The following is a 14,549-nucleotide window of genomic DNA, read 5'->3' on the forward strand; positions in this document are numbered from 1 at the left end:
ATATATATATATATATATATATATATATATATATATATATATATATATATATATATATATATTATAAATATATATTTAGATGAATTATAAATATGTTTGAGGCCAAAACGAACTATAAAATGTAGTGAGATTATAGTTATTCCAACTATTTTTTACTCTCAGTGTAGAATTGAATAAAGTTCCTCTGAGATATTGAGTGAGAATATCACTGTAATAAAAGGGACATTTATGTCAAATAATGAGATAACGATAACGCGAAATAATCTTTATTTGTTGTATTTTTGGAGGCAGAATGGACTCTTATCGCGCGATACAGACATGAAGCAATGGAAAATCGCAAGTAGGACTTATATCATGAAACAGATGTCGTTATAATTTATGCTCAACTTACCCGCGATGATATATTATACTGTGACGTAATATGTTATCGCATATAGAATCGTGCTCACATTTTGCTGTCTACGCATCAGTCTTCCAGTTGACTTGGTAAACAGAAAAATTCCGCAACACGTCACACGTAGAAGAATGAAAATCATCGGCACATGCTTGTGTTTACTCAAAAAGATATAACCTCATTCTTAGCAGAATTATCTTATATATAGTCTCAAGAGGATTCTGCTTGGAAAGAAAAATATTCCAAATATAATATCGTTTCTCTTCATTACACTCAGAAAAGAATACCTAAAAATTGATTTGTGGGATATAAAGTTTACTTATAGAAATAAACTTTATGCCTCAGAAATAAATTTTTACGTATTTTTTTCTCAGTGTAGAAAAGAATACTTTCGGTAAAAGTTTTCGTTTAGAATATGGAATCATAAGAAATTGCACTTTTCGCAACTACGAATTTTAGAATAAGAATCACTATAGGATTTTGTATAGAACTTTGTAATCGAGGAATGAACCGACATTTTGCAGTAATTAGTTATCCTTTCATTTCATGTGTGTTATTTATATTTTAGGAAATGTATTTTTACAAGTTTGTGGTCGATATTTTAACTACCTCACGTAAAGTACAAAATATCTATTATTTTACACTGAACATTCAGTGGTCGATTTTTTGCCAAATAATAATCGTAATAATAATAAATATTATAAAGTTTCTTATATTTCACACATTTGTCATGTATCTAGGCATATTATGTAAACTTGTAATATACATCAGAGTCACCTTTAAAAAAGGTTTTACTCTATAAAGGATTAAAACATTTGCTATGTTTCTAACGAAATTTACTGTTCCTTAGCAAGATAGATTTTACTGGCAATCTACTCCTGGACTACTAAAATGTAATAAAATTAAAAAGAATTATGTACCAAAGAAAATTATAATATTCTTTCCGTGTATATAGATTTCTTTTTAATATTAGAATATTTTACTTTTACTTTTATTTAAAAAAAATTTTCTTACAGCTATATGAGAAGGGAAAGAGGGATTTTACTAAAGACGAGATTTTGGGTATTATATTGTGATGACATCGTGAATAATATCATGTTGCGAATTAAAATGTCGCTCCAATGTTTGCAATTAAGTTCTTGTTGAGGAGGAGGCAGACTCTATTTTTATTTGTAGAAAAATTTAGATCGTCCACAATTCCACAAATTTGCTAAATTGGATGACCTGTGATAGGTGCACGTTTTACGATATACATACCAAGATGGAAAATTTTGTCATCGCTCGGATGCGATCTCTCTTCTCTGGTCGTTCCGAGAAAAATGATCCCCTCGCGATTCGACTGTTGCAAAATGTTCTGCGGTCCATATTCGTCAGTCAAAAACGTACATTTCGACAGAACCGTCCCCGCGGCACACGCGATGAAAGTAATCCAACGTTTATAAACGAATCAAGCGCGAGCACGCTAATCACCGGCGATGTCTATTTACGTTTCCCGATTGACGGGAATGTTGTAAACGACAATGTTGTTAACGTATCGAAAACGTTTAACTCTCAATGGAAACAACGAATGAGCCATAAAAACTGGTATTGACATAAATCGACAGCGGATTACGAAACTTGCGGCAATTCGCGACTCCGTTGCAGCCGACGACGTCGAATGCAGATTCCTAGCACGGGAATAACACGACTGGTGGCTAAAAGGGAAGCCGGAACATTAATTATTATTTTCGTGCGAGGCGCGGGGAAGGAGGCTTTTGTCCCAGCTTTCGCGAAAAGAGAGCTCGTGCGTCAAACTCTTTATTGTACGGTTCAGATGGTATTTGTATCATAATTGACTGTGCTAATTAACGAAACGTCATTCTTTCGTTTCTGTTCTCTTTGAGAGACTCGATTTTGCACAAAGCTGTAATTACATGAGCAATAACGAACTCTGTAAACACTGAAAATTAAAATTTTTTATCGCTTTTGCTGTTGTAAAATAGAAAATATAGTAACCCATTCGTGGAACTATTCTGAATCTTCAAATCGACGGCAAAAACCTGAATGACGTTTCCGTAATGAGTCTGTCATATTTTGCCATATTTTACTCCGATACATGTAAGTTTCATGACATCAATAAATTATCGCGCAGCTTTTTTTCTAATGCATCGAGGAAATCTCGATCTATATGTTTATAGCTATGTAACTGCTGCATCACGGCGATCGAAGCTGTCGACAAATCGGTTATGAAATGCTCGAATTTGGTCAGGAATATTATAAATGTGACGTATAAAATGTCGAAGGTTTAGCACATTCAGTTTCAAGATCTATCGATAATTCTTATCCGTTGATGATGAAACAAACGCATCGCGTGATAAAAGTGGACGGATGTTTTTCCAAGAAGAAGCCTACGCGTTTAAACGTCCCTTGCAATTTAATAAACAAAATAATTGGGTTATCAAAAGTTCAGTGAAGATTGTTCGATGATGTTAAACTATTCTTGAACATTGACATCGTAAATGTAAGCGATATCAAACATTATCGCGCCGTTCCTTTGGATTTGAGATTTGGAATGTTTGCAGATGTGCAAAAAGTGCGCTTAGCTATAATACGATCGCGACGACTAATTGCTTATGCTCATATTATGGTCACACTGAGAGAAGAAATACCTAAAAAGTAAAAATATTTATTTACCTTAAATAATTACTTTTTAATTTATAATAAATATTTATACCAAAAATAAATATTTTTGGTGAATATCAATAATTTATTCACTTACATCTAAATTCTTTTGTTGAAATAGAATGAACAAGTATGTAATGAAAAGCTAAAGTTTTAAGAAAATGTACATTTTCTTATGTAAAAAATATTTCATGAGTATATAAATACATATTAATATCCACACAGTTAATTTCTTATACATTTTTTCTCTCAATAGAATAAACTTCATCCATTGTGCACTTCTATGAAGTTCTCTTCAGATCACGTGAATCAATTCGATTACTCGAATTTTCTTAGCTTGGTCGCTTTCCCAGCTGACTCGACTCTTATTATTAGATTTTCGATGCTTAAGTTGAAATTGGATATTTATCGTATTGCAATGAACTCAATATCGACATATGCGCGTTATTGCATAAAACCAAAGGCTTTATAAAATTTCGAAGAAAAATATTTCAATCCAATTACGATGCAGCTCGTAATTCCTGTTTTACATCGATACGACCGTGGCGCGATATTTTCTGCCTTGATTTTGAATGCTAAACAATCGTTAATTGAGCGAAGAATGACGCGCACGGCGGAAACGATTGAAGTGGTCGCATCATGTTCACAGTAGTGACGCGATCGGAAATAAAGGAGTATTGGTTTAAAAGACCGCAAGAATTGACTTTTTTTTTATTTTTTGTAGGGAAATGAAAAAACCAAGTAATATTAAACTTTGCATATATTCTTTAAGCTTTATTTTAAAAATATAATTTAATTATACTAATATATTAATATTTAATTACGTAGTTTTACTAATATTTAATTATATAGTTTTATCTGGGTGACACAAAAACACTGTTTTTTATATATTATATCCTGGTTACTAAGAGCTCGCAAAGAAATATATACAAACGGTATAAGTGATTTTAATTCTTCTAGGTATCTGAAACGCAACAATAAAAAATTTTCTTCTTCAGAAGAAGTATCGTCTGAACTAAACGAATATTATCATTCTGAACAAAACGACCTTTTATTAAAAATATTTTAGTGTTTCTTCAAAGCTATTAGCGTTTTATTAAAAACAAAACTGATAAATGTGTGTATAATATTTGCTCTAATTCAGACGATAGCCACATTTCTCTTGGATAAGAAAATTTTTTGTTTTCGCACTTCAAATATCTAAGAATGCCATAATCACATCGTCTGTGTGCGTTTTTTTGTGAATGACCGGAGGATATAACATACAAAGAAAGAGCGTTTTTATTACCTAGATAATAAAAATATATTCTTGAAATAAAGATAAAGAAATATATAAAGTTTAACATTACTCGATTTTCGGTTTCCTTACAAAAAGTTCCAGAAAAATATCTAGTTTAACATTACTCGATTTCCCGTTTCCTTACAAAAAGTTTCGGAAAAATATCTCTTTTCGTGACCTTCTTTCAAAGCAGAAATATCCTCTTAAGGATTAAGCGTGTGTGCAATGTATCGCGATATGTATCGTGTGCGGATCGCGAGCCGCGGAAATATTACACGGCAATTTCTAACGCCGCGTTCACCGTCGATAAATCGTACCGCGGCCGCCACAGGCCGATCGTTGGCGTTAGCGGCGCGACGTTGGCAACAGCCAGATGAGGACGGATGTGCATCGGAACGCGCAAGAAGATGCGCTTTTAATCGCAACTCAAGGAGAGAACGATCAGCCTCCCTCTAACGAAGCTTTAATCTACGATCTGCATACAATCGGCTAATTTCGCTCGGGAACGCCGCCAAGAGATTACGCGGCAATTAGCCGGCATAATCCGCCCGTTAGACCGATAAACGGCGTCACAGGTACATGTACGGCCAAGTTGAACGTTAGCCGACACAAATTGACTAATGATCCGTGACATAATCGTGGACGATGATAGGCCGGACCGATCTTTTTGTCGGCTCCAAGGCCGCGGCGATCGATTTTCCTCCATTTATATTACTGCTATTCGACAAACCGGTCTTCTCGCCCGACGTTATTTGCCGTCGATTTTCGACGCACTCGACAGAACCGCTCATCAGGAGAACGCGCGCCACGTTTTTCTTCTTCTAAGCTGACTCGAGACTCGAGTGGTCATATCACTCTCTGCACACGCCAGAACTATCTGTTTTACTCGTGAGCATACTTTTGCCTACACAACAAAAAATATCATTCTACCGCTAAGAAAAGCGATTACCCAGTTCACTTTTCTTTTCCCGAGGTTATCGAGGAAAAATGGTTATCTTCAATGAAGAATATTCTTTTAATAATAATCTCCAAATATACTATATATATAATACTTATATATATATATATATATATATATATATATATATGTGTGTGTGTGTGTGTGTGTGTAATTTGAACAAAAGCTTGTTATCACGTACTCAGAAGAGGGATCCCTCTATTTTCTTTACAAAAATATTATAAAATCTTATAGGAGGAGAAGGAGCAAATAAATCAAGCTTTTGCTTTAATTTAATATTCTTCGTTGAAATGTCAAACCTACTATAGGATACAGAATGTATTTGAAGAAAATGTGACGCTTATGATGAACTTGTGATAGAGATTTTATATACATTTATATGAAGAAGTATATATGGAAACTGACGAAATATTCGTAACATCTACTTGAATGCAGTGTATGTTTTTTCCGTATGTAAGTAAAACTTCTATGTTTCTAACCTCTTGCATAATCGTATTATCACAGTTTTTTTATTTCTTTAGTACGCAATAATAAACGTCCGCTCAGCGCAGCCGAAGCATTCCGTCAGAATCTACGTCATTCCGTGACAGTTGAATCGTGTAGCAAGTTCGCGATCGCGCCAATAGAATCGCATCGTAACAGTGGCTATGTTTATGAGATGAGCATTAAAATATAACGAGAATGGTAAAGTTATCGCTTAACCTCCAGCGATAAACGGTTTGTCTTGTTTTTCTTCTATTTTTCTCAAAGGAAGCGAAAATGCCTCATGGAGGAACTTCTCCAGTTAGCTCGCCGATATTACATAATCGGATTCGCCGTGAACACAGATCGCGCGGACGAAGAGATAAAAATGTGAGAAAAATGTTGAATGCAGGAAAAAGCGTTACGTGGCGCAGAGCGACACTTACGCTTTAATTCGCGCGGAGAATTTCCGCATCTCCATCCAGCCCGTGCAATTTTATTCCGGCGGCGCCCGCTCAGTCTCTATTTTCACGATCGAAATAATTCATCCAGGACGCATAATTCCTTTCCCCGGGGTCTCTCATCGATCGGCGTGCAAAATTAATATTGACAGCTCTCGCTTCATTGGTATCGTAATTAAGGTTACACATCCACGCATTTTCGGATGCTTGTATCATGGAAAAAGAGGCTCCCTCTCTCCGCTATATGTGATTAACATGCGCTCGTTAATTATAGATTTAGCGTTTACTTGGCGGAATTGAGATAACTGCAAAACAGCTTTGCCACTTGTCCGTATATCGATATCAGGACGACTGAGTTACCACACTGTGGCGATAAAGACCGGCAGTACGGCGATATCGGCGAGTCGAAAGTCTAATCGCGTACCGTGACTGTTGTATATTCTCACGAAACAATTTCCCGCTGTAGACAAATACGTAGAGTTTTCGTAAATAATTCAAGACATAGAACATAGAATTTGCTCCAGTTGAAATAAAGACAAAATGAAAAAGAGAAAGAGAGAGAGAGAGAGAGAGAGAGAGAGAGAGAGAGAGAGAGAGAGAGAGAGAGGGAGAGGGAGATCCTGTCACTGTGTTATGCATACTGCTACGACACAAATGCTACTTATTAACGTACACACCTCATTTTGTCTGTTGACTTTTTCGTACATTACGCAAAGTTCGTAAAAGTTATCGGCTGATAAAAGCAATCAAATCTTTCGAGTATTTTGAATGTAAGTGATGTCATTATCACTATATAATTATAGAACCGATTTGTACATTTATCATATACAGGATAAATGTCCTATCACTACCGCATTATCTCTTGAAGAAAAAAATCCTAATGCAAAAATGTCGAGGCTATAATACTTTTCAAATTATAAACGATTAAAGTTAACCAATTATATTGGCCAAAGTACACGCGCTCAGGTACACAGAGAGAACGATTTATTGATTTAAATAAATGTTTCTTTGGAATAGTCTGAACAAATTATTTAGTTGACACAACAAAAATATTTCTTCGGAAGCCGCAAATAAATATTTTTGTTGCTTCAAACAAAATTTTGTTTGATCAATCGAAAAATTCATTTGGACTATTCCAAAGAAGCGTTTATTTGATTCAACCAAATCCTTTTCTTTGTGTATGGTACAACACACAATGGTACAGGTGCATGTACATGAGTGAAAATTTGCATAAGATATGAAATTAGTTGTAAATCCCTGAAATAAACGTCAAATGTGTAACAGCTTACTGATTTTCATAAATGTATTGTGTGATATTTTATTCATAACATTTTGACGAGATTGTTATTATTTTCGTTTTATGTTTATTTAAATGATAGAAAAGGCAGATTATTATTACATACGTTGTTGTATATATAGAACTTCCGTATCAATATTTGGAAAAGGGACGACATGTGCATGCACCTGTACCATTGTGTGTTGTACCGTACTTGAGCGCGCGTACTTTAGCCAGTATAATTGGTTAACTTTAATAATTTATTGAAAAGTTAATTTGAAAGGTATTATAGCCTCTCCATTTTTATATTAGAATTTTCTTATTCAAATTACTTCAGGAATCCGCCCTTAAAAAATAATGCGCTAGTGGCGGGACACCCTGTATATTATATGTATATATAATCATCTGTACAGAATGTTGCAAAAGAAAAAAAAATATCGCAAAAGAAAAAACAAGTGCCGCATTAAGAATCTAATGGAGAAATTGAACGCGATAACGTTTGATTATCGAGAATTTCCGTTCGACACGGTTCAATATTGACGCACCGACCATTGCGAAATGTGAGAATGAGAACTTCATCGTCGATATGACGTTTCTTATCATATCAGTCAGGCAAAGAGATTCCAGGTAGCGTTCCATTCTTCAATCGTCGCCGTAGACTTCGCGCCTAGTAAGTTAAAAAAGAGGGACAAGAATCATTGCACTTCGGAACGCGGTGCTGAAAGAAAGCACGGCCGATGCGCGAGCTCATTCTGTTGCTCGTATCAACAAAACAATCTCTCACAGTACGTCGATAAAAATAGTGCTCTCCTGTCTGAACGGATGAAGGAGAAATCCTTGAAATTATGCGCCGTGATCTCGCAGCGGAATATTCGCGGATTCGATGTGCAGAAATGTGTCAGGCGAATGCGCCGCGGTATCCTGTGAAAACGATCTTTGTAACTTCACGGCGACGAAATTAGAGTCTCGCCTCGTGCCCGTGAATGAGATTGCAGTTCAACTTTGTCACGAGAGCTCAACATATCGATCACGCAAGGTGAAACCGCGACCAGTCGGATGATCCGCGACGCCGGAGCGATTCATGACGCGGTAGAAAATAGCATGCAGAAAATGCGGCGCATAATTTTCGATATTCTCTCCAATGTCCCTGTGCAAATACAATGAAATAATGCGAGAATTAAAGCTCGCTGCTTTGGGCGCGCGAAACCTTCACACCGATCGGCGCGTGTGTCGCGTGTAATTATCACGCCAAAGAGAGAATCGGCGGCACATGATCGGCGCTCGTCGCGACCGATTATAATGTTATATTAACACGAATCCCCTGTTGCAACGGATTATAACGCGTCGCCTGCCTGCTCTGTACGCGGACGTCGATCTCAATGGACGTGCGCCGGCGTTAACGACAGAATCGCTCGCGGCAATATTTATGCGTGTAATTATCCAAATCACACATCAATTCAGGAGTTCGTAAAATATACACGTCTATAACGAGTGTAAAAAAATATTAATTGGGACCTCAACGGGCGCGCATATTATGTGCGGGTCGCGTTAAAATACGAAACACCACAACGCAATTTTAATTGTTTTGTCTGGCAGGACCGCGATAATTATTATCTTTTGTAAGTTGCTCGAAATTTGTCGCGAACTGTACTAGAGGATGCACTTTGATCGGCGAATGACCATGTGGAAAATCGAAACGACAGCGGTGTGAGCGCACGTGAGAAAGAACTCGTGTAACTGATTTTCCGTTGTCTGTTCTGATTCTTACACGGAAAAAACCAAGTCCATTAGTGTAATTGAATTTTCTGTTGCTTGCGGGGACGAGATAAAAAACTCGATTGTAGAAACAGGAACATTTCTGTACACTGAGAAAAAAGATATGGATATACCACAAATAAATTCTCAAATATTTTTTCCCAGTGTAGGAAGCTTCTACTCAACCTATATTATTCTCAATTATTTCGATCGAGTTTTAATGCAGCTATATGTTCAGACGAATATTCTCGGTCACAGTAGCAGATATATTGTTTCTCGTCAGCGAATTTTTCGTCGCCCACATTCAGTTACACAAAATTTCTTTTCCGTGTGTAGGAGATTTCTGCATACAGAAAAATACACACTGCGTTCAAGTGAATGTTATTCGTCTCGAGTATTTTCTATGAGTTCATACATGTCAATACAGATATATATATATATATATATATATATATATATATATATAGATATGAATAATATAGATATATATATAAATATATATATAGATAATATAGATATATATAGAAAATATAGATATATATACCCAAGTAGGAATTTACTACTGATATCAAAGTGGCCCAGTACAGATTTATGGTAAACGTTACTGGCATAGTAGCAGATGCCAGAACGGGTTTAGTATTGGTGTGATACTGGGATGATAGAAAAGGGCCAGTATCAGAAAACAGTACTGTCATAGTATCGAAAATCAGTACTGTACCAGTATAAAAAATATATGGATTCCTAGCACTATTGGGGAAATACCTATTCCCAGTACTAGGTCAGTATTGATTCCTAATACCAATAGTATAACTTTTTTAATACTGGGTCAGTACCGAAAACGACAAACACTTTTCGGTAACGCCCCAGTACACGTACGGTACGATTATCCAGTACCTAACCTTAGTACAGAACTAGTACCAATAATACAGTTTTTTTATATTAGGTCCAGTATTGAGTTAGTACCAAATCTGGACATCCGCTTTTCGGTATCGACCCAGTATCGGGCCATTTTTCCGTACTGGCGGAACGTATACGATTCCTACTTGGGTATCTATCTATATCTATCGTAAGTTCATCACAAGTGTCACGTTTGTTCACCTTTACCAACTTTCTTTACTGTGAACTCTGGTAAGTTCGGCATCTCGGTCAAGAATGTATGAAATTAAAATGAAAATTTGATTTGCTCACTTTATATAGAGTCGAGGCAACCTTCTTCTCGGTAAAGTTTCGCAATATTCTTGTAAAGAGAATAAATTCTTCTCTCGAGTGCATGATAATGAGCTTACTTCAAATTTGCGACGAGTACGTTTTAAGACTATCATCAAATCTTCGTTGAAGATAACCATTATTTGGAAGCAAACTGAGTAACTTTCTTAGCAACAGAACAATATTTTCTTATGAGTATGCAGTTAATCGTTCTCAGTTATCTTAAGTGAGTCACATAACGCAGCCGAACATTCCAATAATTATTTTCGGTCGCGATAACAGAGACATCGTTTCTACTCACCGAGTTTTCATATGATTCTCATTCTGTTACACGAACCGAAATTTTTTCCGTGCACAAGCAACGAGCCTCGTTGGGAACATATTCGAAAAATCTGCCGGTACTTTTGTGCAGTAATTGTTTTCGCGTTTACTTTAATCGCACTTTTGTTCTCCACCTCTACCTCCAGCGTTTTTCGTGTTTTCTTGTTTTTTTCTTCTTCTTTTCGACGCGGTTAATCCGGCGAAAAACAGAGTTTTTGCATTAACCTACCGGTCCGTATGACAAAACCGCGGAGTTAAAAAGTAAATTGGATTCTACTTTTACCTCGTTAAAGTGTAAGCCGAAGGTGAAGGGACCATTTCGGTACTCGAGTTAAGGTCGATGGCCCGAAGTTATAGAGTCGTTTATTCGCGGTATGGAAACGCCACTGCCACTTCCATTGACGATCACGAAACACGAGGCGAATCATTATGTCACAGAGGAGTTTCGCTCGCACGCAATCTAACCCAGAAATGGCATTTCGAAATAGCTGCGTCGCATAAAGCGCTCATTAACGTGCGAGCTAAAATTTCATACGGCTAACTAACAAATAGCTCTCCACTCGCGAAACTTCCGTCGCGTCTCGCTTAACTTCGTCGAACGTCGTTCATACACTCTCCCACCTGATCGCGCATTCGTCATCAACAATCAAACGCCACTTCCGCCGTAATAGAAAAGAACACGGGTATTCACATTCAGTGTCTTACATTTAGCATAAGTTATTTCTGATTTATTCGTCTCGTGTCACAGCCGTTTTAACCTTGCACACGCGAATCAAATCAGACAAAATATATTTAACTCCAAATATGATCGGCAAAAACGTTAGCCTGTATTTTTGTCGATATTTAAATATTTCAACTTGTAGCTGGGATTTATTTAAAAATTCCTCGTTATGAGCATGTTCAAGCACTCAGACATTTGTTTCGCCGGCGTGCAAACTATATCACATTTTCTCTCCCGCTATTTTATGCGCACACATATTAATAGTGCTTCTAATGCATCAACACACACATGAACACACGAGCACACACATATATACATCTCTGAATGAATTTTAAATGGATTTATATTACGTTTGCAGGTGTCTCTCTATAATGAATTTAGGTCGCAAAAATAGACCGGCTGAAAATACTTCGATAATAATGACCTTTAAATAGAGCGTGTTATTTTTACGATATAACAACATGGCGTATCTCGATAACGTATCATACCAATGTATGGGCGTTGATCGATGAGGATCTTCTTCGACCGAAACAATCGGCAAGTCAGTAATCGAAATAATCAGTCATCATATGACAAGAATCACAAATAATTACGTACGACGATATTAATGATTAAAATCGAATTCTAATGTACGATGTAACTCTGCACCGATTAATATTAATTAATTTGATCAGTTGCTTAAATTACTGCTGACTCTTGTTACGTGACGGTCGATTAATTCTAATGACAGTTTCGCGGATTATATTAGTTCAATGACAACCTTTTCATCCGTTAATGCTCAACACTGTCCCGAGCAAGTGCTCTCTTCGAACGGCCGCGCATCACGTGCACCAATTATGGACCGAAATTCTATTTCGGTACTCGATTTGCTCTCTCCACCACTTGTTAATCGCGCGTCGACCGAAGATCGCGTCGCGAAAACAGAGCCGAGACATTCGCACCGTCGGAGTGCTGGCTTACCTGCACGAAAATCGGCCGGCATGACGGCGCAGCTTGGCTGACCCGCGAAGTCACAACACCACAGAGCACAAATGTGTGTGTCCCGACGCTGGAACTTCCGATTATAGACGGCCGGGACGACCGGAGGAACCACCACTAGCGGAGAGAAAGAGAGAGAGACCCGCACACTCCGTCTGGCAGCCTCCTTATGAACGAGAGTCCCGAACGTAAGTCCCCGCGTCTATCTCGCGGGGGACACGTGGCCACTCTTCGCGATGTAACGCGCGCGACTTACACGCGCGCGTAACCGCGCTCTCTACCTCGGTTTCTCGCTGTGGTCGCCGCTGTGCTCACGCGCGCACACACACGTCAAAGTCAGGTGGGGATGCTAATTTCAGAAAAGCAGACTCTCGCGCGGGAAATAGCGGCGCTACCGTATATCGCCGTGTTGTTTGTATCGCGCCTCGTGTGTCTGCCGCCAGGAAGAAGTCCGCCGAAGTCGCTTGCGATCGTCCCGCTTTCACGGAACGTGTGTACCCTCGGCCGTGCTGCTCTCCTGTAAGGACGTCTCGCCGTGGCACGATCCGAAGCGAGCTTCTAGCTCGCGTCAACGCGATGTGACTCCAAACAAACAATCGCACCGCGATGAGACACCGCAATGAGAGGTGATCGCGCCTCGACCTCCGTGATTCGATTTGTGCAAATGTCTCTTCCAGGAATGTGGACCGCCGACTCGTGGATGATACTAATTTTGGAACGGGGAATTTATAGGCGCGTCTCGCGACAAGTGGCATTCTGGACCAGCGCTATTTTTATATGCCGCTGCCGCGCAATATGAACACGTCGAAACCGTTCCGATTTTCAAGGTCCAATTGTACGTAGAGAATTGTCAGCGTGCGTTTTTCGCTTCTATATATACGACAGGTGGAAATATTCTCGGGTCTGACATTTCGCGACACGTCGGTGCGCTCTCGTTAGTCGAATGGGATTTATCAGCGAGCGAGTCAGACATTCGTCCCGAAAGTAATTTCGCTCTCGAGGAGTCGCTTCGTACGAGAGCGCGTACGCACTTCGCTGTGCGCGTGCACTCGCATTAGAGGGGGGCGTGACAGAGGAGTGAAGCACAGAACTCATTAAAACGTCGTATCGAATTTATTTAATTCGGAGCCGCATCTCCCATTGCAGTTCGGGAACTCGTACACACTGCTGCGCGCTACACACGACGCTCGTGTAATGCCGAAATTCGATCTTACGCTCCCCACTGTCGTCATTCGCGCGCAAACGAACCCCGCGTAGACCGAAATCTACCGCGCATTTTCGCGCGCTTGGGTTCTCAAAGTTATTGTTACCTACGCGCTGTGGAGTACGGGCTGGGGAAGGGGGAGGGGAGAGAGGGGAGGCGGCGGGTTCTATCTTATATTTACATATACACTAAGCCGCGAATGTAATTGCAATCGGGTACACGTGTAGACGCTCGCTCGCTCGCACGCACGCACAGACACACACCGAGCACAATTAAAACTTTAGCGCACGCGCGCGACGGCGATGGAGGTAATTTCCTGAATTCGTCGGGACTAATTCCGTTATTTCGAATTTCGTCGCAGCAGGGATAAGAGAGGGCCGCTCCGCGTTATGCTCCGCGAGAGCAGCCACCTCGCAACGTCGGCCTTAACGAGCTGCATCGCGTACATGCGCGATATAACGGTGGGCGAATTTAGTAGAACGCGCGGACCGGCCGAGGGTCTGTAACCCATAAATTCGCTAATAATTAATAAAAAGCGCGGCGAGATGCAGCTGCAGCGGCGAGATGCAGCTGCAGCGGCGCATAATGCATGTGAGATTTTTTTTTCGCGCGCTTCGCGCTACAAAAAGAGCAAGTGAATAGGAAGCGGGATAAATCCGCGGTGCCTGTGTGTGCGCGAGACGTACGTTCGTATATGCATGTTTAACACCGCTAACGTCGCTCGCGCGATCGCAACCGCGGGAAACTCGCGGTACAGTTTCCTCGCGACTGCAGAAGCAGCACAAGTAAAGGATAGCGGCGAGGGAACGCGGGGAGAAAGAAGGAATAATGTTGCGATTAAAAGCGGAGATTTAACCAATCGGGGGGAGGGGG

At 39.4% G+C, this 14,549-nt stretch overlaps 1 protein-coding gene across 1 annotated transcript in view; it reads right to left on the reverse strand.

The window, feature by feature from the left end:
- LOC116850551 overlaps positions 1 to 14,549 on the reverse strand; it is a 55,292-nt gene that overhangs the window by 12,723 nt on the left and 28,020 nt on the right. The window contains exons 6-7 of the mRNA XM_032828963.1: positions 13,067 to 13,178; positions 12,455 to 12,674 (exon numbers count right to left, since the gene is read on the reverse strand). Of these exons, the coding sequence (XP_032684854.1) occupies positions 12,455 to 12,674; positions 13,067 to 13,178 (332 nt within the window). The remainder of the gene's footprint in view (positions 1 to 12,454; positions 12,675 to 13,066; positions 13,179 to 14,549) is intronic.

Source organism: Odontomachus brunneus, unplaced genomic scaffold, assembly GCF_010583005.1.
Source record: "Odontomachus brunneus isolate Ranch 3 - 2012 unplaced genomic scaffold, Obru_v1 Obru_scaffold_149, whole genome shotgun sequence".
NCBI classification, from domain to species: Eukaryota; Metazoa; Arthropoda; class Insecta; order Hymenoptera; family Formicidae; genus Odontomachus; species Odontomachus brunneus.